The sequence below is a fragment of the Aspergillus tanneri genome (assembly GCF_003426965.1).
Source record: "Aspergillus tanneri strain NIH1004 chromosome Unknown AapTan_6_pilon_pilon_pilon, whole genome shotgun sequence".
NCBI lineage: Eukaryota > Fungi > Ascomycota > Eurotiomycetes > Eurotiales > Aspergillaceae > Aspergillus > Aspergillus tanneri.
Genome location: NW_022984633.1, coordinates 2,345,447 through 2,371,279, shown reverse-complemented (window position 1 = coordinate 2,371,279; position 25,833 = coordinate 2,345,447). Strand labels below are relative to the sequence as shown.

General features: G+C 46.5%; 4 protein-coding genes across 4 annotated transcripts; all 4 read left to right on the top strand.

The window, feature by feature from the left end:
• Nucleotides 1-750: 750 nt before the first annotated feature.
• Nucleotides 751-3,614, top strand: ATNIH1004_008803 (putative PHD finger domain protein; the record flags this gene model as incomplete). Its single annotated transcript, XM_033573406.1, has 5 exons — nucleotides 751-921; nucleotides 1,031-1,128; nucleotides 1,197-1,416; nucleotides 1,467-2,312; nucleotides 2,370-3,614. 5 exons carry the CDS (start codon nucleotides 751-753, stop codon nucleotides 3,612-3,614), a joined length of 2,580 nt encoding a protein of 859 aa, XP_033423958.1.
• An 8,498-nt stretch (nucleotides 3,615-12,112) lies between these two features.
• On the top strand, nucleotides 12,113-13,694 carry ATNIH1004_008802 (uncharacterized protein; the record flags this gene model as incomplete). Its single annotated transcript, XM_033573405.1, has 2 exons — nucleotides 12,113-12,304; nucleotides 12,366-13,694. 2 exons carry the CDS (start codon nucleotides 12,113-12,115, stop codon nucleotides 13,692-13,694), a joined length of 1,521 nt encoding a protein of 506 aa, XP_033423957.1.
• Nucleotides 13,695-14,725: 1,031 nt separating this feature from the next.
• PSF1 (DNA replication protein PSF1) lies at nucleotides 14,726-15,533 on the top strand (the record flags this gene model as incomplete). Its single annotated transcript, XM_033573404.1, has 3 exons — nucleotides 14,726-14,752; nucleotides 14,824-15,356; nucleotides 15,440-15,533. 3 exons carry the CDS (start codon nucleotides 14,726-14,728, stop codon nucleotides 15,531-15,533), a joined length of 654 nt encoding a protein of 217 aa, XP_033423956.1.
• An 873-nt stretch (nucleotides 15,534-16,406) lies between these two features.
• Nucleotides 16,407-19,915, top strand: ATNIH1004_008800 (sulfate transporter family protein; the record flags this gene model as incomplete). The annotated part of the gene is made up of 6 exons (XM_033573403.1): nucleotides 16,407-16,638; nucleotides 16,706-18,058; nucleotides 18,110-18,309; nucleotides 18,369-18,602; nucleotides 18,653-19,830; nucleotides 19,891-19,915. 6 exons carry the CDS (start codon nucleotides 16,407-16,409, stop codon nucleotides 19,913-19,915), a joined length of 3,222 nt encoding a protein of 1,073 aa, XP_033423955.1.
• Between the last annotated feature and the right edge of the window lie 5,918 nt (nucleotides 19,916-25,833).

The window sequence follows — 25,833 nt, the reverse complement described above, 5'->3', positions numbered from 1 at the left end:
CCCCCTGTCATTATCCTTTTATCTTTTCTGGGCTGTCGTGTCGTTCCCGCTTGTTCTCTCCCATTTCGGTCATAATGGTATAGGCTGTGCGGTGGCGTGGATATGGATGGCGCATCTGTTTCTGTGCATTTTCCTTGTCCTTTATGATCCCTTTCCCCAACCTCCATCTGAATGAGATAGACCCTCTTTGAGCGAGAGATACCAAGATCTAGGTTTTTGTTTTTTTGCTGCATGCGTTGGTCTTCATTTGTCGCACTGTTACTACTACTACCTCTTATTATACTATGGAATTCGGGTGGCGACGGGGTGGTTAGTCTATGGTTACTGAAGCAGCGGTATATTATGACGTGTTTGATTTGTTTCTGTTAATTTTTATGCCTCCATTCCAAAAGTCCAATACTTTTTATTATTTTCACGGTCTAGAATTGCTTCTATAGTGCTTCAGCAATTTCTCTGAAATTGCTGAAGCTTATGCGTTCCTTATCCGCCAATCGGTTCGCCAGCATCACCTGACGGGGCTCGACGCGGTCTCTGAGCTCATCTCCCTCTCGCTCTCGCCGACACGCCCTGCCAACCCTCTTCACCTTCCAGTGCATTTTGTCTGTCCTACTGTCTCAAATCTCCGTAATTGTTTGAGAAGTTCTGCTCGGTGCACCTGTGCTGCCTCTAGGTCCATTCGATTTTACACGCCGGTGAACGCTACGAAACCTGTGATTTTCCCCGGCACTTGGATGGTCTCGAATCGCCTCCATGGTCTCGCGAAAGCGCACCCGTTCGGAGGTGGATGCTGCCCCCGAGCAGCCACCGGAGGAACCTAGTCTCCTTGACCGGCTTCGCAGTTGCTGGGAGTTTGCCAATATCATGCAGTATATCACGATCTTTGGAAAACTTATGAAGATTGACGAGGATTTCGGGATTGAGGTAAGTGCGTCTGTGCAGCGTGGCGGATTGTCGGACTCCCAGAGAACCTTTTTTCGGGAATGTCGCGTACAACAGAAAGCTAATTCTCCCTCCATTTTGGCTGTTGCAGGACCTGGAGAATGAATGTCTAAAGCCCGAGCCGTCGGAGAAACTCTTGGAAATTGGTCTCTGTCTTCTGAAATGGGTTTCGTCGCATCGCGGTCTCACGTACGTAACCCGGTACATCTCATACCTTTCCACCTCACGCAGCTAATCAGATTGGTTTTTGGTATTAGGTTCGATAATTTCGATGAGTACACGCGACGTCAGTACAATGCCAAAGCCCCCCATCTTCCGAACCCCTTCGGGTACGACGAGGTCCCGAACAAGTTCTCCGAATTTGATGTCTTCTTGAAACTTCGCGTCCTTCACCAGCTTTCGGTGTGGACTTTTTGGAATCCTGATCGCATTCGCGACAAGATGCCGGAACAGAAGGAAACTGACCAGATACAATGGGTGAGTCTCCCTAAGGTTGGGTTTTGAATTTTTGCTGATCCACTCTCAAGCGGATAGAGGAAGTAGGTTACGATCGCGAAGGTCGCTACTACTATATCTTGGATGATAATAGACTATACCGTCGCACCGATCCACCCATCCCTCCTCCGAAACCCGCCAAATCAAAGACAAAGAAGAAGAGTGCTCGAGCCGTGAGGGCGTCGAAGCGGAGAAAGGTCTCTGGCGTGGTCCCCGACAACGAGTCGTCGGATGAGAATGAGAATGGCTTCGCTTCCAATGTCGATCGTGATCCTTTTCACGACATGCAGTGGGAATGCATTGCGATCACTCTGTCGGACTACAGGCAGTTTTTGGATTCAATCCGAAAAACAAAGGATGCAGATGAGAAGATCCTAAGAGATAGGATCGAGGAGCAAGTGATGCCGGTGATTGAGAGGGAAGAAGAGGCCCAGCAGCGGCAGAAGGCCAAACGGGAAAAGGAGCTTTTCAACCTGCAGCTGCTCGCGGGCGCCAAGCGCTCGAGCCGCATCGCCGGAAAGGCTGAGAAGGAGCGACACGAGCGTGAGATGGCAGAAGCTGAACGTAAAAAGGAGGCGGAACTCGCTGCCGCCCGCAAGATGGAGGAGAAAAAGAACAAGATGGAGGAGGAGAGGCGCTACCGCATCATGAGCCGTGAAGAGCGTATCAAAGAACGCGAGAAGAAGCGTCTGTTGCACGAGTCTGAAGTACAGAGGATAGAAGAGGAGCAGGAAAAACTCCAGCGGGGCGAGAGTAGGGCGTCTGAAAGACACCTGAGGGCCGAACTGGAGAAGCAACGGAAGAATCTGGAAGGACTGTCTTCAGAGGATGAATGGTTCTTTGACTGCTCTGGCTGTGGTGTACATGGAGAGAACCTGGTAAGATTCAGCGTGTTCTGTCTGAAGCATGGACTAGAACTGACTAACATCTCACAGGACGATGGCTCCCATAGTGTCGCATGCGAGAAGTGTAACGTGTGGCAGCACAGCAAGTGCCTTGGGATCGCGCAGGATGAAGCGGAGCGAGAGGACTTCCATTTTATCTGTCGCGACTGTAAACGACGAGAAGAGGAAGCGAAAATGCCGAAACTACCACCATTGAAATTTCGAGTCGGCTTGTCTCCGTCATCTGCTCCTGCCGTCGAGAGTGCTGAGAAGCGCCAAAATAAGCCCGTTGCTCATACTTTTGTGCCATACAAACCAGAGACCGACTATATCCCATCGACCGCCCCGAATATGTCCCCATCCAAACTCCCTGCCATGCAGCCATCTCTGGTACCACGGAACGCTACGCAGTTGCCTATTCCTTTCCCTCTATCCCCGGAGCGTCGACCTCAGTCCTCCCATGTGACCTCGTTCAGCCCCCCTCGGGTCCCATTCTCGCCGTCCAAGGGTGTGAATAGTTTCAACGGCCTGACACCATCTAGAGAGCAACTTCACAAGCTGCCACCGATCCAGCAAATTGCTCCCCAACCGCCCAATCCCCATGGATCCCTCAACGGTGGATCCTTATACTCACAACGTCCATCTTCATCCCATTCTGTCCAAAGCCAGAGCATGGCCTCGCCCATCCAGAACCGTCCGTCGATGTCCCCGACCCAGGGCAATCGTGACGTCGGTCCTCTTGCGGGATTTCCGCCTCCTTCGTCGGAGAATCCAGTTCCGTGGACCCCCTTCAAGCAACATCAACAGGTGTCACGTCCAAGCAACGGGAATTATCCTTCTTTCTCTTCGATTCACAGCGGACATGCATCGTTCATGGCCACTCCGGGAAGTCACTCTTCCCCTCCGCAAAGCTCACACGGGGCACCGCCGCTCTCAGGGATCAGCCCGACCAAACAATCACCACGACCTATGACATCTGGCAGCATTGCAGGTGCGCCGGTTCTTCCGCCGATTCAGAAACTGGAACCGAGCCCGAAGCTGATGGGGCGCAGCTCACCTGACGCACCTATCCCGCCACCCGTCAAATGCATGACTCCAGAGCAGGAAGAGCGGCGACAGCGGGAGAATGCCATGATGTTCCAGGCCCAGTCTCACGGTGCGTCCAACGGCCAGCCATCGGTACTTTCATCTCCGTCATTTAACCGGATACCTCCTTTCGGTCCGGCCCCGGCGCACAGACCTGATACTCAGCGTGATACGGTGAGCAAGCAGATAGGAGCTGTCCTTTGGACTTAAACTTACGATAATACTCTTGATTGACCTTTGGCATTTCCAACCTCGGACTGGGTAATGTCGATTTTGAGTTGTGGAGGCCTCCACGGACCTTGGATGATGACTTGTTTTGTGCAACGAATCCAGCGAATCCGGAAATATCACCCATAGCAAATGAAGTTGGTCGCACTTGTACCTGGACCGGTACCAGGAGTTTACTTCAGCCTTATACCGTTAACCTTGGCGTTACTTTTCTGTCCTTTTTTTTTTTTTTTTTTTTTGCATGTTTGTCTTTGGAATTTTCCCACATTGGTATTGGTCAGATTCGCTTGTATTATTCAACCGGCCAAGGTTCTGTTTACCTTTGCCATATTATCTTGACAGCATGTTGTATGATTGCATGAGTTGGTTGGAGCTGGGCCGGATTCTTGATTTAAAGCTACATGGAATACGATTGGGCTGAGGGGTATAAAAGTGTTTGCATGAGGATTAGACGGTGTTATACTAATAGAGGTGATAACTGATAATTACTTTATAGTCAAAAATTGCACTATATGCAGCTGTACGGAATATATCTTATGTCTCAGATACAATGCAACGTAGATTGCTTATCTAGTCTTTAATATACCGCATGGCATGATACCCTGTAGTATGAATATGCACTAGCAACTGCATTACCAGTAAACTATCACAACAACAGGGAATCCCTAGCATCTACGGAGTAAGAATATAATTAATTATTTTTTTGCCGTCTCCAAGCCACCAATATCCCTTCGCTTAGTAGTTTAGTCTAGTTCTACGGAGTATGTCTCCTTGTCCGTTCCCCAGTCCAGACAGAAGTACGGAGTACTCTGTATCCACCAGAAAAGCTACAAATGTAGTGCAATGTAACCCCGTAATGAACCCGCCAGTGTCGGGGAGGGCAGAGCATTAGTACTGAGTTCGTAAGTGCAAATGGGGGAGATAATTACGAGACGTGACCTTACCAGTACCCAGGTACCTAATAGGTAGGTTAATAGCTAGGTAGTAGTGAATATCCATCCCAACGAAAAAAATTCAATAAATACTCCATCCTTTGGATAGATTGATCGTTGTTTTACCTCGGGGAAAGTAAATCACAGGCATCCGTTGTTATTGTCACTCTGGGTAAACTTTCTACCTAGTGGATACTTAAGATAGGCGAATGGGCGGGTGAAATTAGTCCCACTTCTACTATTGTTAGATTAGGTATGAGGCACTGCGTAGTGGGGTAGAAATCACATCATGAGATGATAATCAGAGGCTTTGCGCTGCCGAGTTGAACAATAGGATGGTTAGTGAGATATTTATCTGGATTTAGATTATACATAGTAGTAGTACTTAGGTCGGCGAGTAGATTTCATGTCGGTGTTAATTATTAACAGTGGATTGATAATCACGACGAGTTCTGACTAAGTAATACTACCTTAACTTAACTAGTAATACTTTGCACCTAGGTGGTAGTATGTATTACTCTGTACGTAGTGTGGAATAACCGGGACCCACTTCGTGGTCATTGCTTGTTTAGGCCGCGGCGCAGTTGCGAGTTGGATATGTGGATGCGAGAGCAAGATTAGTTTAATTGGTAGATCGAGCTTCGGTGACCTAGCACGAATCCAGAGGACAGACTTTCCAGTTTACTCTGTAGACTGTGGGATAGGTAAGTAGTACTAGAGTCCGGAGGATACCTAGCCGCTTACGATGCATCCGATGATTCGGAACCGAAGACTGTCCATCCGGCGATCTCCTGAATGTCAGCCGGTGGAAACGATTGGATTGGATCCACTGATATGACGGCCGTCTCATCCTCCCGGACGCACGTTCAGTATATCTGTATGGAGTAGGGGTAGTATATAAGATATCTGTTATGATCTTTATTATTGTTATTGTTTTTATTGTTCTTATTATTTTCTAAGTACTATAAGAATCTCGGTCTTACGAAGTGAGGATTCAAACCGGATAATCCGAGGAGGTATTTTATCCGATGCATAAGCTCTGAACCCGGTATAACCCGGCCACTAAGGGATTTTCGATAGAAAGCATAAAGGGAATCCATCCGTAAGGCAGGTAGCATTGGATATTATTATTATTAGGATGACTGATAATTGTTGCCTTGGGCGCCTGTCGATCGCCCGCGGACTATACTCGTGTATAGTACGGAGTACTTTCTGTCACCTATGTACTCTGTACATAGGTAGAAGTATCGGCTGATCTCTACGGAGTAGGGTCGGCCTGTATATCATCAAATTGTTGGTCTGTAATCATCAGATTGTTGGCCCCTAGGTAGATGAACTAGGGAACCATTAGCAATGGGTACCACTACATTAGTGCTCAATAGGACTCCTTATTCATTGGCTCATGTCCACCAACTGAACCTTACAAATGATGGCCATACCGACGCGAAGCGCAATTGGTACCGATATCACGTCAGGCGAGACGCTTATCGCCTAGTTCTCACTAGTATACTTCATCCGTACTTCCAGATATCATTACTCCCCCTGCCGACCGCCCAATATTGGGAACGTGATGTAATGCTCTTCGTGACCAGTCAATCAACCCCCGGAACAGAAGTATGTATCTCTTGGTCGCTTAATGCCAGTACGTACTGGTCTTTCAATCAATCCATGCACGCGACACTCGACGACCTACAATGGAAAGCCCTTGGTTTCCACAGAAGTTTGAATGCGCATTGACCTAAACTGGCGCCGGACTCCGTAAGCGGCGGAGGAACTTCTCGCCCTTTTATTTTATTTTATTTTTTTTTGCCTTTTTTTGCCTGTCAGTCCGTTTTGGGATTAGAGCCTCTCTCTCCAGAACCTTTTTGATGGTGGTCTGTGACCGATACAGTAGTCACCATTACGGTATTGTACAGGCTACAGACAACGGATGAGTTAAGCCTCCGCGCGGCACAAGATACCTATCAAAGTGTATGTACCCTACGCCATAGCGTAGTGGTATAGTAGTATCTCAAGTGTTGAGCTGCATAGCTGGTCCACATATACCCTCCATCCTGAGCATGGACCCCTAATCAAATATCCCTCCGTACTCAGTACGTAAGTGTACTCCGTAAATAGGTACGTAGACAGGCCTAGTATCTGTTGTCAACTGTAGTTACTGTACAACCCACCCACCAAAAACATAAGACCGAATTGGTCGATCCCCGTTTGACCTGATGGGCACCCGCAGGGGCAGTCCATAACCCACCACTCAGCTGCAGAGCCGTTAAGACGGTATCCAATGTCGCGACGGGGAATTTTGCACCCCACATGCAGTGTAAGCTAGGGTAGGAAGAACTCCACCAATAGTTTTGATCGAAGTAACCTCTTGTTGGTTTTGGCCCCTCTTCCTTTCCATGCCACTGTACCCACTTTCTGATGTTATAGCCGCTTTTGACGCTGTCAGCATTTAATTATGGCGGAGCTTAGCGTAGCAATATTACATATATATATGGTTCGATATACAGGGATATACTAATATGGTATGCACAGCCTGCCCATTGTACTGGGCCGACAATCCTCATTTATCTACGTGTCCATTTTTGACGCTGCCAACTGTGTTGGTTGGCGGTGATGTCTACTACGGTAGATTGCATAGTATACACCTAGAAAAACAAGGTGGTATCTACCTAGTAGCCTTGTAGGTAGGAATGAGCCATGAGGTATTTATCTTGATATGAACATAGCCTCGACCAAGATATGACCTCCCTTCTGCCTTCTGTTAGTTGTACGTAGTATTCCCCATCACGCTCATCCCAAAACTGTCACCGCGGTGCCACATCCCCGGGTTAATAATTGTGTCCCAGACTTTGACCCTTACAGAAAAGATAGTGGCTTGGACTATTCTCCGCTAGAAGAAAACCAATCTTCCGGGTAAAGGTCATGGATAGATAGGATAGACAGACGCGTCCTTCGCATTGATTGTCAAGGTAACATCTGGATTGAGTTCTTTCTCTTTCTCTTTCTTCAAAGAGGACAACCATCGTCCGGGTAAAAATAGATATCAGAGACAAGATGAAATATACAACGAGTGTTCTCATTCTCTCTATTTCTCTTTCTATCTCTATGAAGTAGAGTGCAGGGACAATACAAATCGTCAAAAAAAAAAAAAAATAATTAGACTGAAACAATATGAATGACTGAATAGATACTAGATAGCAAAAGTCAAGTCGTACATCAGACCCAGCCACCAGACGCGATGAAACACACCATGAAGAGCGGAACCGTAATGGATTGGACTCTTTGAATCTCCTCGAGCTGTGGCCTTTACCCCCGGATGGGGAAAAGCGTGCGGCTTGGCCGTACTTCAGTGGAGATATTTTCTTCTAGAAGGTCCATCGAACGCCTCCAGGTGGAGAATATCCATCTATCCCTGTTGCGAATCCATCGTCCCTGAACAAAGACTGAAAGTGTAAATTAATTACTCACGTTGGGTGGGGACTCCTGAGGGGGAAGAGAGCTTGTCTAGTCTGGTCTGAACGTTCTACCGTATCCTGGGAGGACGGGGTAGAGCATGTAAGCGACATGATGCAGACAAAGCGATCCAGGGATTCAAAGGGGGGGTGAGGGAAGTGGGGAACGCTATGACCGCGTGTTGTTGTTCAACATAACATCAACATCCTCAACATCGTGGGCCTACGTTGGTGGAACCGGTGATCGACATGCGGTCACGAGTACGCAGTACTGTGCAATGCAGCTTCGATCCGGGAACTAGTCTATTAAGCGCCGATGGGCTGTTGTATATACATGTATGTATGTACAATGTACATACTACTGTGCCTACTAGGTTGCCTTAAAGTCTATGTACATACATACGAATATCAGCATGCCAAAGACCAAACTAGCGCGCCCTAACGCAGGAGAAAAAGCATCCCAAGAACCATCGATAAGGTGCTTGGCGCGGTGGCAGATTCCAGAATTCCATAATTCTACATCGTTAGAACCTCACAGACAAAGAAATCCAAAATATAGATCTTGTATATGTCTCTGTTTGGTGAAAAACCAAAGAACTGAAATAATTAAATTAATTAATATAGTATAGTAAATCGAGCAATGTTCCTGCGCAAGCCATCAAAGTCTATATCAGACGTATTTGGCAGCGGTGGGGGAGGATAGCTAAGGTTATAGCCATCTTAGTACCCGTATAGTTGATATAAATTGACGAAAAAAAGAAAAAAAGGTATGCCCCGGTCGATTCTGTTCCAAATCAAACCACAGAGGTAGGTCCTAACCTGCAGCCACATGCTGAGGTACCACCTATGTTTTGTTTTTTTGGTCTGCACGGTCCACTCTCGATCCTCGATCAATTGTTGGTACGACATGAATATGGTGGACAGATGACCTTCCCGTATAGCTACAAGCATGATAGGCGAACGCTCTAGATATGTATCATGGTAGAGCGCCGTTGTATAACCTTCATGCAGAAGATTTGGAATTCGTCTTGTTTTGCATGAACGGGGTGGATTGACGCTATAATGAGCAGCGGCGGGTCCTCCAAGGTTGCCAAGATGCCAAGAACGTACAGGCCACTACTATTAGAAAGTAGATGCTAGGTACTACTGGGGACCTGACGAACAGACTCTTTGTTTCACGTGATCAGAAAGAGCCCGGAGGAGAGGAACCCCATGCGATGGCACTTTCGATAGCTAGGGGGAACATGACAGATGCCAAGAAATGTACGCATGTATGTGAGTGGATACCCCACTGCGATATTGCGGTAGCAGGGGTGGATCTCCCTGTCCATCTATGTGGCTTGTACCGTGCTGTAATAAATTACTGACTATGTATTTGGACGACCCATAATCTGCTGGACCAGTGTTAGTGCCCTGGATACTTGAGCCCAACAGAACCTGAACCAATTATGGACTAGTGGCGTCATCTGGTAATTGTCAGTCCCATGGGGCTTCCCAACGACGAGGTCGAGGATTTTATCTGTCAGTTGAAACTTCAAAGAGGAAGGTGAGGGGGGAAATGGAAAAGATGCCAATATTCAGTCTGCGTTGAATGGCTGGAGGTATATCAAGATTTGTCATTATGCAGAGATGTTCCCATCTCTACATGGAAACATACATAAATATTATACCTATTTCCTACTAGACATCATTTACAGTACATGCAGAGTACTACTTACTAGGCACTACTGTAAGTACCTACGCCGTAGACATCTTATACAGAGTAGGTAGTTAAATAGTTTAGTATGGCAGTATATATGACTAATGACATCGCCGTTTCGATCCCCGATCCCCAGCGTACACAGTATGATGTCGGGCTTCCGGTTTTGCCTTAGTCCGTATTAGCTTCAATGTTAGCGATGATCTACAGAGCACTGTATCCTGAGTCAAATGTGGGGAATAAACAGCCCCCACCGGCGTCCATGATCTGTGGTATAGAAGTAGGTACTGTAGTTGTTACTCCACTGTCACTCTGTGCTCCGGCGCCAGACAGACGAACGCGTGGAGATAATCAATAAAGATGGCCACGGTTCCAAGGGAGCGTGCACGATGTAAAGTTAGAGAGACTCAATCCGGATAAACCAACATAGTATCTACGGAGTACTAAGATACCCCCCATCGTCTTCTACTTCCATGATTCAATTTGGAGGAACAAATCTAATGGGAAGTCCTACAGATACCATCCAGTCTATTCTAAGAATGGCGAAGAGAACAAACAATAAGTGTGAGGATTGGATGATAACTCTCTATTTTGTATAGACTGGTCGTGTAAGTGTCTGTATTTTACAGGAACCTCCCTTTCCCCTCTTGGGAACTTCCCTGATTGGGGATAGGACCCCTTTTAGCGATTCGCACGAGTTGCATTATTGGCTGGTATGTGGTAGACGTGCAGCAATTCGGCCTGTGTTAGATGAAACTAAGCACAACTATGAGTGGCTATGAGGATCTGCCTGGCTCCATCATGTGTAACATGCTTGGCTGGAGCGTTAGACTGTCATATCACTCAAGAATAATTATCCATCTTGACCACTATAGAGTACAAAATATGACATACGGGAAATAAATATAACAGCGTCATCGAACTAGAGAAAAAGAATGGATTCCAAGAAAGCTTTGGTCTAGTTTGATCCCACTCTACAATTCTTCTCCCGTGACGCCTGCTTTACAATAGACCATAGGCCTCCCGCGAGGAGAGTTTTAGATCCTATCAAAGGGTTCCTCTCCCTTATTCTCCTATCTTCATGGATATTTTACATCTGAAACTGGTTCCAGCAATTCATTCAGATCTGATCTGAATTTGGCACAAAGACAAGGCAATTGGAAGCCACCGGTGTGTTTGAGTAGAAAAAGAGTTAAAAAATATCAAGATACTAGTTAGATAGACATAGACGAACTAATGGGGGATATAATTAAAAAAAAAAAAATTCCAGAAATGACAGTTTTTATCAAAATCAAATCAATGCCCCACGTCAAATCAAACCATAATACGGAGGAATAAGTCTTTTCTTTAATAAAAATAAAATATAGCATAATAAATAATAATAATAAATAAAATAAATATATTATAATGATAAATAAATAATAAAAATAATAAAAATAACCCGCACATTATCCTCCCAACCTCCAATCACTATCCCCAGCGCTTTGGAACAAAGCAACGCCATCACCAACCCCAAGCAGGAATAGGGAAACACCGCCGCCTCCGCCGACAGGGAAGTTTTTTTTTGGGGCCTGAGTCAGGGTCTCAGCCCCTAGGATTTCATGGAATGAATGTCCATCTAGAACGGCTGTCTGCAACATCATCCATCGCAACCCGTCTCCTCTTCCCGTCTGCCGTTGTATTCTATGGTATAATAATGGTGCTGCTCGTCGCTGCAGGTCCTCCTGGGTAAAACATCCACTATCCTATCATCCTATAGTAGCTACTGGCAGAATGGAGTAGGAGGTGTCTACTAGTGAGCTTGATTGATTGATTGGATTTGATTGATTTTTACTTCTCTTCCTCTTCCTCTTCTTCCTCTTTCTTCGTCCCTCTTCTGCTCTTTGATTGTCTCTCCCTGTTCCCCCTCCTCCTCTCCCTTCTTCAATTCTCTCCCCAGTCCGACAATAAAAAGGCGAGCTTGTCTCACTTGTCTCTTTCTTCCTTTCTTCTTGATCATCCCGTTGCCGTAGTTTGGGATCTGGCAGGGCAGAGCCTCATGCAGAATCCCCCCACCAAGTGGGTTTCTACAATTCCAATTGCTGCTCTTATTCATCTCTCTCCATATCTTTCCTTCTTCTTTCTCCGGAGATTCTAGAGTCTATCGTCCTCTTCCTCATCTTCTCCTCCTCCGCCTCCATCTATTCCCACTGTACAGCAACGTCTGCGCTATCACGTTCCTCTTCACAGGCCTGGAGTCTGCTTGCGACCGGACTTCAATTTCATCCAGCAGGCCAGAGTTCCAAAAAAAAGGAATTACCCGTTCTCTGGGTCGCGGAATCCAATCTGAAGGGACCCCAGTAGTCCAATATAATCCGTGTCACGGTATCTTCCAATAAAGTCTTCCTTGCAAGCATCATGAAAATGATCGCAACACATCCTCCCTCTCCCCCTCAGTCCACAGATGGGGCTACGCCTGAACCTCATCGGAATCCTTGCGGGACCATCCATTCTTTGTACAACCAGGGCAACATCCTGGACGCTGCGACGATGCATGGCGACCCTACAGCTGGCGAGATCGCATACGACGGGGGCTCACAAGCGTCGATGGTGAGAATCCCGGCTCTAGACTGTCGCTCCCCTCCACATATTCTTTCTGACTGGAAACTAGGGCTATAATCCTTCCGCTTACTCGCAGAGTCTGCCACTGCATTCGGCGCAAATAATCACAAACAATCCCCAGGTGGAAACGCCTCCCCCTACTTCGGACGAGGACTTTCTCCGTGGCAGTTCACAGTCAACGCCCTCACAGTGGCTATCTCCCCCCGCCCGGACAAAGACTCGCTCAAAAGCGAAGATCACCAAGGGTCCGAAATCCAGGGCCGTGAGGCAGAAAAACATAGTTTATCCCAGAATGCCTGGTCCGCTGAGCGAATTGACCAAGCATATGACTCAGGTACCCATCAGAGACATGGAAGTGTGGGTGCACCGACCGATCGAAGTTCGCCAGCAAGAGGTTGCCAAAAAGAAAGGCAAGGTCGCCAGACCCATGAACTCTTTCATGCTCTATCGATCTGCATACGCCGAGCGGGCCAAGCAGTGGTTCGCCCAGAACAATCACCAGGTTGTATCCAGAATGGCCGGGCAGAGTTGGAAACTTGAATTGCCGGAAATCCGGAAGAGATACGAGCTTCTCGCAAGAATGGAGAAGGCCAATCACGAAAGAGCCCACCCTGGATATAGGTTCGCGCCCGAGAAGGACAAAAAGAAGCGATGCAAGTCGGCCGAGGAAAATGACAGTCTGAAGTGCTCCGAAACCCCACCCAAATCCAGCCCATCTTTGAACCATATCCGTACTGTGGGCTCGGAAATGGGTAGCGAATGGGACAGTCGCGACTCCACTCCATTCGGGGTCGTTGATCATGAGCTGTCCGTAGGAGGAGCCTACTTCAATTCTCCCTGGCAATCCGGCACCCCCGGCAAACCGGCTCCTGGGATGATGTCTTCTCCCGAGCCTCAGTATCTGCAACAGTCGGTCCATCCTGTCCTCCTTGGTTCTCACGTTGAAGATGTTCGATCCAAGAAGATCGGCATGCAGGATGTTCAGTATACCACGTCCACTGCCTTGGCGGGGCTGCCAGGTGCTGCCCATCATGAACTTCTCCAACCTCAGACGATTGTTCCCGCTCCGGGGTCTGGCTCCGACGGACAACTGGATCCTCAGCTGTTGGGATACCATGGTGACGTATCGAACGGTGGTGGGCATGTTTACAGCAATTCTCATTATTCGGTATGGCAAGAGACACCGGCGGGCAACTGCTACCTTCCCGTGGCCACGACTCTGTCGCCTACCGCAGTGTCCTACATCGGGGCCGGCTACCAATCGGGGCTATCGACTCTGGCAGAGAGTCGTGAGGCATGGGAGCCAAGTACCGAAGGAGTCATGGACACTGCTGGTGAATTTGATAATTGGATCAACTCTCATCCATCAGGATATTAAAGAGACAAATTCCCCTGAATATTGAGATCATGGTGATGATGAGGCGAGCAATGAGCCCGACGGAATATTTCATTATGGTTTATATGCCATTTTTACTTGAGTAATTTGGGTTGGCTCTCTGCTTCTGGAATCTGGGATACCTGTGCTGGAGTTCATTCAAAATCGCGCATATATCTGGTTGATTCAGATACTGTGCCACTGTATTGGGAATTCTCCCTTCTTTTTCTTTGTTTCCTCTGATGGGTTTTGTTATTGTCTGTTGTTCTGGGTGGATAGGCTGTACGCAAGATGTTTTTCTTATGTCAAGGGTGGCATTCTGTTTCCAAAGGGTTTGGTTATTGTAAGGTCACTTGCTGGTATCTCATTAGTGATAGAATGATATTGATTTTGCATGTTATACAAAAGATACTATTTGAGCCAAGTCTTATGCCTAGGTAGTCATCTTTGCATGGTCAGACATGTCCCCATAGACCAGTAAAATCTTCCAAGAGCTGGCCATGTATAGATCAGACTTTAGTTCTTATAATTTGATCAGACACCTGAGAGGTCATTGAAATGAATATTGAACTTGATGTGTCGATAATGCTGCTCCGTCTACTGGAACAAACAGAAGCATACTGGGAATCATTCTTCTGATGAAGAGTAGACTTTCATCAGAACCTACCTGGGTGAAGCTTGCCAGCTTATAATCTCACGCCCATCCAGGCTAGTTCCAGTTCTGTCACCCAGGAGCTGTTGATGATGATGAACAAAGTGTGGGATATTTGCTAAGGATGAAGTTGTAGAGGTCTTGGCATTCTGATTACGGTCGATTATCACGTGGCCCTAGAATTCGGGATCACGTGTTGTCAATTATTGATTCCAAGTCTCTTACCCAACTTCCCAAGAAGTATTCAACAAGCAAGAAAGTTGACTCGCTTACAGGTTAGAATCTTGAGTGTCTCCTCATATGTGTTGTCACATCTGTCCCTCCTAGCAGCTTCAGCCAAGTACAATCTCATCGTTCGCAAAGCCCGCCTCTTGGTTTCCCAATGTATGGTGAATTCGGCAATAAACTGGTATGTCTACGCACAAAGAAGCTCTCCTTTTTGTCTAGTCTCTAGCTTATCCCAAGTCCGCTTGCTTCTAGGTCCAACATGCCAAACGCACCCAATCGCTAGTTCACCTCCCTCCGTATCAGACCGATTTGGTCCGAGCTGTTGCACGCGAAGTACGGGACTTGGATCGCGACATCGCCCACCTTCTCGCTCCCTTTGAAGGAAATTTCAACCCGTCCTCCCAACCGGACATTGCGTGTGCTCTCTTGGTTGACCATCTCTGCACGCGTCGCAACAAACGGTGCCTCCTTGCCTACCATCGCGTGCGCACCGAGAAACTTGAGGAGCTCTGCTGGACCGGGATCGACGTACTAGAGCAACAACAGCCAGCAGAGGAGAGTGGTCAGGGGCAGGGACCAACCGGACCGATGAGCACCCAGCTCACGAACCACAGCTCTTTGAGTCCGGAGGAAGAGGAATATTTCCGACAGTACAGTGATATGCTGGCAGCATATAAAGGACAGTGGACGGAGATCGATCTTACAGGAAGTTTAGAGCCTCCGAAGGACTTGTTTATTGACGTGAGAGTGTTGAAAGACGCAGGGGAGATTCAGACGGAATATGGGTAGGTGGACCTTTGACGCGGTTCTCTCTATTTCCTTATGATATGTCTTCCGGGGAGTATGGGTTGTGTCTAACTTCTACTAGGGTGATCAATTTGACGAAAAATAGTCAACTATACGTGCGGCAGGGCGATGTGGAGCGATTAATCGCGCAGGGATTTTTGGAACGACTGAATTGAGTTGATGTGGACATTTACCGTGATCTGTTTCTTTTTTGTTTTTGTTAAAATAGCGCTTTGATACCCATATATTTGTATCTAGTAGCGACAGCGGTGAGGCAATATAAGAGGATAGAACCGTTGTCGTATATCGGCGCAGCTGCATCATAAACAGGCTAATAAATACTTGCATTAGCTTCTTACCTAAGCCCCAACTAACATTCAACATCCAACCTAGAAGCTAAGGTAGACTAGTCAAGAATTACCCTATTGAGCGGGGAGATGAGGCCATTGATAGTGGCCTATCACGACGAGCTGCCTCCTCATACATCCATGCTTACTCCACCAATACACTCCACCTCCAATCTAACTGATGGGCCATCTTGGTAGGTAGTATCTACTCTGTATTAGTTATATAATGGAATGCCATCTCTCTTTTTGCCCCATCTCGTTCTCATTCATAGCCATGGCTCGACGTTCAGGCCGCTAAGGTGTGGACCGGCCCGTGATAAGAACTTTTTTAGTCACCACCCCTCGATAACAATCTGGATTGCTAGCTTGAGCTTCTCCGACCTCGTCCTCTCCCTCATCGCGACTCGACGGCTTTCTCTTTCTCATCTGCAATTCTCCCTTGTCATCCTTATCTCAGTATTTTCCCCATTCTTATTCCCGACTATCCCGTCTGTAGAGCTATGCCAATTGCTCCCATTTACTGGCTTTACAATTGCGTCATCTTCCATCATCTCGTCCCCGCAACCAGCCATTGCCCAATTCTCACCAGGTGAAGTGGTCTGGGAGCTTACCGCCGTCGCCATTACGTATTGACTGGCTTGGAATATATATCTATTGCCGGTTCTGACGACAAGTCCGACACGTTTGCTGGCGTAATCAACGATGGGAGTTTTTCAACTGCGAGACCGCAGTGACTCTCGCTCATCTCCACTATCTCCACGTCGCTTGTCGGTTTCCAATAGCATGGGTCGAGAAGCAATTGATGTTCCTGTTGAGCAGGCAAACGGTGGCACACCTTCCCGGACGTTAGGTGTCGAATCGTTACCTGGCGGAGGGAGCTTCAGAACCCCGAGTCGTTCTTTTTACCACCGGTCCTTTAACAATAACACCATAGGTGCGAACTTACAAGTCAAACGTTATTTGATGTGACAGGATTTTGGGATGCTGACTGAGGTACCTAGATCCAGCCCACTATTCGTCTCATGGCCTCCGGGAGCAAACTGCCGAGCTGGCATCGTTTGCATTATCTCTTAACGAATGCTCATTTCCATACGAACGAAGTACTCTTCCTCCACCTTTGGATATCTTCCAGCACACAGTGGATGCAGACGCTGCTTCATCACCCACCGACACCATAGTTCCCGAGATGACAGAACCTGTAGACACTGAACCTCATCCTGGGCCTGCCACGGGCACCTCGGTGTTGACGGAGTTGATCCGGAACCCTTCTGACTCTCATAAAGACAGCTGTAACCGTCGGGATAGCGCTGCACATTGGGATAGGGTTGGCGAGGATAGAGCTTCCGTAGGAGCTCTAGCGGCCGACGGACATGAGCCTCATATCAATGAACGGACTTCCTTGCTACCTAGATCCTCGCAGTCGAAGCCCTTTTGTGGCTATGGAGTAGCGGAAGATGTCGAGGGCCAACGTGTTGCAGTCAAACAGAGAACTGATGCATTCCATAAAGCCCTTTCAGATGCTGCGATCTGCTGTCGGGTATTGACAAACCCAAAGTCTTGGGACGGAAGGATCATATGGCAAAGAGGAATTATCAAACCCGTTTACCTTCTTCCTTCCGTCTTCCTCGGGCTGCTGCTCAATATCCTCGATGCCCTCTCGTACGGAATGATTTTGTTTCCGTTGGGTGAGCCCATTTTCTCCGACCTAGGGTCGGACGGTATCTCAATGTTCTACGTCAGCACCATCATTGCTCAGCTGGTCTTCTCTTGCGGGGGCTCAGTCTTCCGCGGTGGGATCGGCAGCGAGATGATAGAGGTCGTCCCATTCTTCCACCAGATGGCCTTCACCATTCTGGCGCGTGTTGGTCAGGACAACCCGAGATCAGTTCTGGCAACGTGTATCCTGGCTTTCTCTGTCAGCTCAATCCTGACAGGGTTGGTGTTCTTCCTGATGGGAACATGTGGCCTGGGGTCCCTCATTGGATTCTTTCCAAGACATATCTTAATCGGCTGTATCGGTGGCGTAGGTTTCTTCCTGCTGCAGACGGGCGTCGAGGTGTCTGCTCGACTTCCTGGATCTCTGGAATATACGCTGCCTACGTTACAGAAGCTTTTCCATCTGGATACCGTATTCCTCTGGATGATACCTCTCTTTCTTGCTGTTGGTCTTCTTGTTCTGAAGCGTTTCGTACGGTCAAATTTCTTAGTTGGTGGTTATTTCATCGCTGTATCTATCATCTTCTACATCGTCAAACTGAGTGCTCGGGTGACAATGGAGGCATTGCGCAACAATGGATGGGTATTTGATGCTCCGTCGTCTTCCAACCCCTGGTGGCATTTCTATACGCTATATGGTGAGTCGTCTGTTTTCATCCTAGTCCTTATCGTTCCTCACCCTTGCACAGACTTTTCTGCCGTCGACTGGTCTGCCTTTCTCGACACTCTCCCGGCCATGTTTGCTCTCACCTTCTTTGGCATACTTCATGTTCCGATAAATGTTCCAGCCCTTGGAATCTCCACCGGCGAGGATAATTTGAATGTTGATCGTGAACTCATGGCCCACGGTGTTACCAATGCTTTGTCGGGCTTTGCAGGCAGTATACAGGTAGGTTTGGCGGCTCTCCATAGGAGTACTTTCAGAGGCGATCGCTGACCTGCATCCAGAATTACCTAGTATATACCAATAGTCTTCTATTTATCGACAGTGGGGGCAACTCTCGTCTAGCAGGGATCATGCTTGCGGCAGCTACCGCGGGCATTCTTGTCATTGGCCCAGTGATAGTTGGTTTCATCCCCGTCATGATCGTTGGAGCCCTTATCTTCATGCTGGGCATTGAGCTGATGCAGGAAGCCTTGGTGGACACCTGGGGCAAGTTACACCGCCATGAATATCTAACGGTGTGTCATTATTGGTTTCTTTTACTGATTCCGACCGCTGACTTTGGCAGGTGGTCATCATTGTCATGACTATGGGCGCCTGGGACTTTGTCGTTGGCATCTTCGTCGGCATCATATTAGCATGTATGAGCTTCGTCGTTCAGACGTCACGTAAATCCGCCATCCGAGCGACGTACTCGGGGAAGATCACTGGTTCTACAGTCCGGCGACCACCAATCCAACAGCGATTTTTGAGAGAGGCAGGGCAGCAGACGATGATTACGAAGCTCGGTGGCTATCTGTTCTTCGGGACCATTGTAAATGTTGAGAATACCATGCGAGGGCTCATTGAAGAGGTGGCATTCAACAAGCGTCCAATTCGGTTCCTCATCCTCGACTTCACCAGGGTATACGGCATGGATTTCTCAGCAGCTGAGGCATTTACGCGCATCAACCGGGTTCTCCGCAAGCGGAATGTGCAGATGATTATCTCCGGGCTTAAAGTACAGGGAGATGTGAGTCTCAGTCTTCAGAACGTTGGGCTCTTCGCGCCGGAGAATCAGGTAGAAATATTTGAAGACCTCAACTCGGCTCTAGAATTCTGCGAGAACGACTATCTCAAAGTGTTTTATAGCCACCGCGAAGCACTACAGAAGAAGGCCAGCGTCTCGCCAACGTCCTTAGAGGTCCCGAGGGCCCATAACAGCCACCATATTCACGACGCTATGGTGGGCTCCCCTCGTTATCGGTACTTGCAGCAGGCTGCTACTACTACTCTCCGTGAGGATGAGACCGCAGCTGTCGTACCGACGGCATGGTCGGCCATGCGACAGCCCCTTCCTCTTCTCTTACAGACGTTCCAAGGATTGACATCGCGAAATGAGGACTTCTGGTTTCCGGCCTGCGCATACTTCTCCCGCGAATGCTACAACGCTGGCACCGTCTTATTCCAGGAAGGTGACACTCCAACCGCATTCTATCTACTGGAGTCGGGAATGCTACGCGCCGAGTACGAGTTACCTCAGGGACGGTATTTTGAACTCATTGTGGCAGGGCGACCCTGCGGGGAGCTGCCATTCTTCAGTGAGACTCCGCGGACAGCGACAGTCAAGGCGGAGCAGGACTGCGTGGCTTGGTGCCTGAGTGTAGAGAAATGGCGGAGCTTAAGGGAAACCGAACCAGGAATTGCACAGGAACTCCTAACCGTCAGCCTCAAGTTGACGACAGAACGAATGGACAGCATTACCTCGTAAGTGTGGAATGAATCCTCCGAGTGGCAAAGCCCAGCGCTAACCCGTGGACTACCTAGTTATGTTCTTACGACAGCAGCATGAATTATTTGCATTGTTGATTAGGGGTAGGACATTGCTTTTTGACATCCGCTGCATTGATTCCAATTGGCGGCACCTTGAGCGTTGGTTGTACAATTGTTAGTAAGGCCTTTATGATAGGTTACATTAGGCTGTAAGGATCAGCATGACGCAATATATATTTGTCAATTTGATGGATAAGCAAACAGCATAAACTGAAACAGCGCTAATGATGCGAGATGATGCCATTCCTGATCGTACACATGACCACCAGGTAAACAATTAAGAAAGGAGAGTCACGTGGTGTGGGCTGGGCCAACAACTAATACTGTAATGTAGTAATTGATAGTCCAATCAACAATCAAGTATTCCATGCTGAATCATCAGGGCCAATAACTTAAGTTAGGGACAATAACGTAACCGGCAGGCGAGCCGGACATGTAAGCCAGCCGCGTGGTCCAGCACTCGTCACGGTCCAGAAAATACACTAAAATTTCAGCTGTAAGCCCAGCCAGCCGTACACTTTAAGCTAATTCTGTATTATAGGCTAGGAATAATTTATAAAATTCAAATTAAAAAAGGAAACCAGGTACTATGTACATAGTATATAGAACTTAGCTTCAGTACTATATTTCTAATAGTGGCCGAGATATTAGTGTCGAAATAAACACGATTTAGTTTGGCATAAGTTGTTAAGGATAGGTCGAGAATTGGCCAAGATCGGGTTCTGAATCCTTATCGATAAGCTGAGTATACAGTGACGCAAAGCTGCGGTAGTAACTTAATGACGCGTTGATGTACTGTCATGATCTCATTAACTGTATCGTTATCTTTTCTATGGGCGTTCTATATATTATCTTGATCTATTCGAAGAAGAGATCAAGGATTAGTTTTTAATATATCTTGGTATAAGATATAGTGATATTCTCTTCTACTATCTTACCTAGCTGACCGGTGAAGCTACCTGGCGAAGGAGATTCATCACAGCAGTGGTGTCTGGCTGGCTTACATGTCCGGCTCGCTTACCGCCTACGTTAATGACCATAGGCGATTGGTCAAACGGGCTCTAGCCCTTTACATAACTAACTGTAATATTAGTTAATTTTATATTCCTTGACCAGCAGAGGCAGAAACTCCGCACCTTGGGGATAGTTACTAAGAATTTGATTTGACAGTAACAACAATAACCAAGGACAATTCTTTATTAATAATTAGGCAAACTCAATGGACCCTCTGGTTCTCAGTGAAATATGTATTCAACTAGTCACATTGTAGTGATGATTAATCCTAAGTGCATTATGTTAATTCCGCATCATTGAGGCGGAATATGCGCGATTATATAATCGATGTGGAACACATCTCAGCGTTTCGCTTTCGCCTCCGCGTTGGGTATATAACTATCCAGGCTGGTGGTAAGCTTACTATATTGTGAAGGACGGCAAAGAGATCTCAAATTTTAATTTGTATTAACCTGGCTCGAGTGTCAGAATTGCCCTGCAATGTCAGTTCCTTCTGTCGCCATTTTTGGACTACATGGCTTTATTGGCAAAGGAGATCGTCCCTACGTTTGTGGAGGCACTAAGGAAATATCATCTTTAAAACTCCTAACACAAAATCCCACATTATCTGTATGTAATGCTGCACATAGCCGAGGAGCCAGTATTTGTCATATTGCTTTAGTGACAGACCTGCAATACGTCGTCTACTAGAAGGGATTGATATTGTTATGTCATACACGGGAACATATAGCAGCTACAAGGAAAACAGAAAGATGCTGGTTGATGTTTGTAAGTTCCATCCAAATGGGTGCATATAGGACTACATAAGCTTATGTGTAAACGTTTAGGTGCTTAAGTCAAGGTCAAGATCTATTTGGCCTCCGAATGGGGTACTGACCATCGTAACATCCATTACCACCACCCGATGTTTACCAGCCAGCAGGAACATTATTCTTATACTGAAAATCTTGGCCTAAAACCATTGCTCTCTATACAAGTTTAATCATGGAGACCTCGTTTTGCAAATGGCTTGGTAAAAGCAACTCTACAAAGAAATCTCCCTTAATCTATAAGAGTTCGACACGAAAAACCGCACATGGAATATTGTAGAATCAGGGAACAGGCTAGTTGCAATAACATCACAGAAAGACTTAGGTCCTGCCACGTTTCGAACCATATTGCTTGCCTATTTAACCACAGAAAAATGCTCATCTCACCTTAGGATCTATTTTGACAATCGATGTATCACAGACTACCAGATAATTTTCGAATTGGAGAGTAAAGAGAAATTAAAGCTTAATTGTATTTCCCTCTAGGATGTAGAAATATACTATGAGCGGAAAAAAATTTCCATTCCTCCTAATATGCTTGGTAGGTATCTTCCTAAAAAATATTATAAAAAGTACTAATGTATTAGGGCCTTTAATAAATCTGTTGTTTGCCGACGGAACTTTTGATCACACGGCCAATGCACGTGAGATTATCAGCCCAGTACAGCATTATTTTCAATGGAGATCCGTGGATAATTATGCAAAGGAGGTCAATGGGTTATCGTGGGAGAATGAATCGCCATGGTGAAGCGAGAGCACCTCTCAAAGTTGGGCGATAAATCAGCATATTAAGCCAGACGTCAGTCAACCCATAACAATTGAATATATATATCTTGCCTAGTCACACCGTGGTGATGCCATACCGTCCCTTCATTGTACGTAGTTTAGTAAGTCTAAAAATAGTTTAGTGCAGGGATATGACCTTCTTCCAGCGCCCGACTCGACCTATCTGGATTAAACTAATTTCATTATCATTGCATTGCCTAGTTCATCGCGTTAAATCATTAATTTGGCCAGCTTTATCAGGTCGAATTCAGCCCATTCAGGCTTTTATAATTGTTTCAATATTGGATCGATCTAAAGGATGCGACGGTTGAGCCGATCCGGAAGGGATGACGCCCACACCGCTTCGGTGGTGAGGGGCCAAAACCTCTCTAGTGCATATCTACTACCGATGTCCCTACACTCCATTCGTGATAGCGGTCCTTTCATGACTTAGATGCGAATGTACGGTGGTGCGGGTGTACTGATTGGTGCGAATGGACTGACTGATTGAACTAAGTTAAGTGTATATAGTCTGCCGTATAAACTACACTATCCCTGATTTGGGTTTGGCGGGGAAACCCCGTCAGGTGGTCATAAGTGGGGAGAATCTGATTGATCAGGGTTGGCCAATCGACTGACGTTTGACAAGGCATACTCATTGTATGTACTGTACAAAAATAGCTAGTTGGAACAGAGACTGTTGATACAGAATATTCAGCATTGAGTTGTGGCCGGTATTGGCATGAGAGAGTAGAAAACATAAGCTGCATTCCTACGCTCCGAACGTGGTATAGTTTTGAGAGTTCTTATTCTAGCAAATCCGACTCTATCAATTTCGTTTACTCTAAGAAAGTCTCGGGTAGACCATATTCAGGCCTTGTGTGAAGTATTATTTTTCGCCATATAAGGCATGTAATCATGTGATTATAGTAATAGTCAACAGTGTCGTCACAGACGATAACAACAATAATTCACCTACCATCTTCATTCTTACAGGCAAGTAGCTCTGGAGATAGAGGTTGCTTCTAAAGTATGCCCAGGACCAAAATTTTAGATCATGGGAACAGGTAAAGTATATAGAAACATACTATACTAAACACATACACATCATCCCCCAAGAGTTCAACATAAGATTCGCTTTACAGAATCAAACAATCCTCAACCCGAATCCCATCGAACTAGGATAAGAAATTAACTATTAAACCATCTACCAAATCATCCACTCTACATGGAACACAATCCCATCCCAGCTACAAAAGAGAATAAGACCAACCATTTCCCCGACCCACATTCAAGAATGCTTCTACTTCTATGGATGTCTAATGGACCACGAGATGCTTCGTGAGGTATTGCACGGTTGGTTGATGAAGGAGTTTGTACTATTCTTGGTGAACGGCGAAGGCATTCTTGGTAATCTGGATTGTTTCATTTGTCTTCTTAGATAAGGTGCTTCTTCCAGATGGGCTCTATTATTATCCAACGGGGTTGGTTATATACCAATTTTTAGTTATTATAAAATCAACATACATACTCTGTAAACATGACGCAATATGCTGAGTTTAAGCTAGCTATTTCATACCATCTACCTTAATCCCACAGGCGCTAGGCAAGGCAAAAGTAATATAAGACTGGAAGGAGTTAAAACAGCAACAGAGTCCATACTCAGTACAGGGGGCAGTATGATGGCTAATAGTTAGAACACTACACTATTTTCAATAATATCTGTCACCTGAGATGGAGAATGGTACGGATTAGATACTTCCAGTTCATTGGTATTCTACTCACTCTACGGAGTACCTCAAAGACGGAGTATTCCCAAAGTCGTACGATATATCTCGCCGCCCCTGAGATGCGACAGGCTAACCTGATCATGTACAGTAAACTCTCGTTATAACGAATCAATTGAGGCACGCTCTTTTGTTCGTTATAGGATATCGTTATATAGAGGGTCCAAAAATGGTAAGGTGTGCCCCTACGACCAATAGCATTCCTTGCACGTGCCTTTTCCTCCTATAACGGAGTTTTGTGTGGGCAGAAAGGGCATGTAAATTTCGTTATATCGTGATAATAGCGAGACGAATAAATAATACCATTGGCTTAATCCAGTGAAATTGGTGGAGTAAGACCCTCTTCGTTATATTGAGGTTCGCTATAGCGAGGATTTACTGTATACTCTTTAGGGATACAAAGAAATCAGCATGGGGCCAACTGGTTCGGTTGTCAGAAGTATATTCTCTAGACTCTAGCATTCCAAATGTATGTATTCAGAATGCTATAATCAATTACCTCCGATGAAACAGATATGTGCATCCCAATCAAAAGCAGGATAAGCCGACACGGGCCAAACCAGCGATCATCAGATGGATGGATCGACGGTGGTCTGATTGGTTGGGGCAGGGAGTGTGTCGGACGGTCTCGAAACAGCCTATGAAAAGGGGGAGTGGATCAACCTGCTTAGTGCTTCACGCTAAGTACTATTAGGTACTTATTCTTGGTGTGATGTCTAGCTTGAGATTCGGGTCCTTAATTAATGCGAAATTATACCTATCGTCGGAAATTCAACTTTTACCAACTACTTTGTATAGGTGATTAATCAACAGGTATTTATCTCATACGGGGATCATTCCGTTCTATATTCTTGCAGCCCCTTCCCCGTAAATATGCCCCTCTCTTCAGACGGGACTTACAGGTACCTCTACCTATGAGATCAGAGTAGGGCTGCCGCACAATAACGCGGTCCAAGTGGGGACCTGCAAGTATCCACCACCGCGCTATCCAACTTGCTATTATCGAATAAGTAGTCTAGTCTAACTGAACCTTTTTTTTTTTTTCTTCCCTTTTCCCGTCACTTCCTTCGAGCCCAATCAAATATGTAGCCATAAATACTCCATGCCCACAAAGAAATACAACAAAATAGAAGAATAAAACTAAGCTCCACCCAAACAAAAACAATGTGAAAGTGAGACTCGACTATCCCATAGCGAAACATCGAAAAGCGCAAAAGCCAATCGAAGCCAATTGCCAACGTCTATGGAGGGGTAGCCAAAAAAAAAAAAAAAAAAAAAAAAAATTCTGAAAGCTATGACATCCCATGATGGAGGGTGTGTCTTCGTGCTGGTTGGTCTGATATCCGAGTCACGGGGCCTGTCGTGCTTTAGGCCCGTCCACGCGACTGCGAGGTCTGCACATCTCTCGCTGAAAGAAGTAGGTAGATCGGATTTGGACCGGGTTGTGGTTGGATGGGATTCATAGACAAGGTTTGGAGATGAACGATGGATTGGAAGAGTTAGTAGTAGGTTTTCTCCCACGGATTTTCTTTCTGCCAATACTGGCTTACATTTCTCTACAG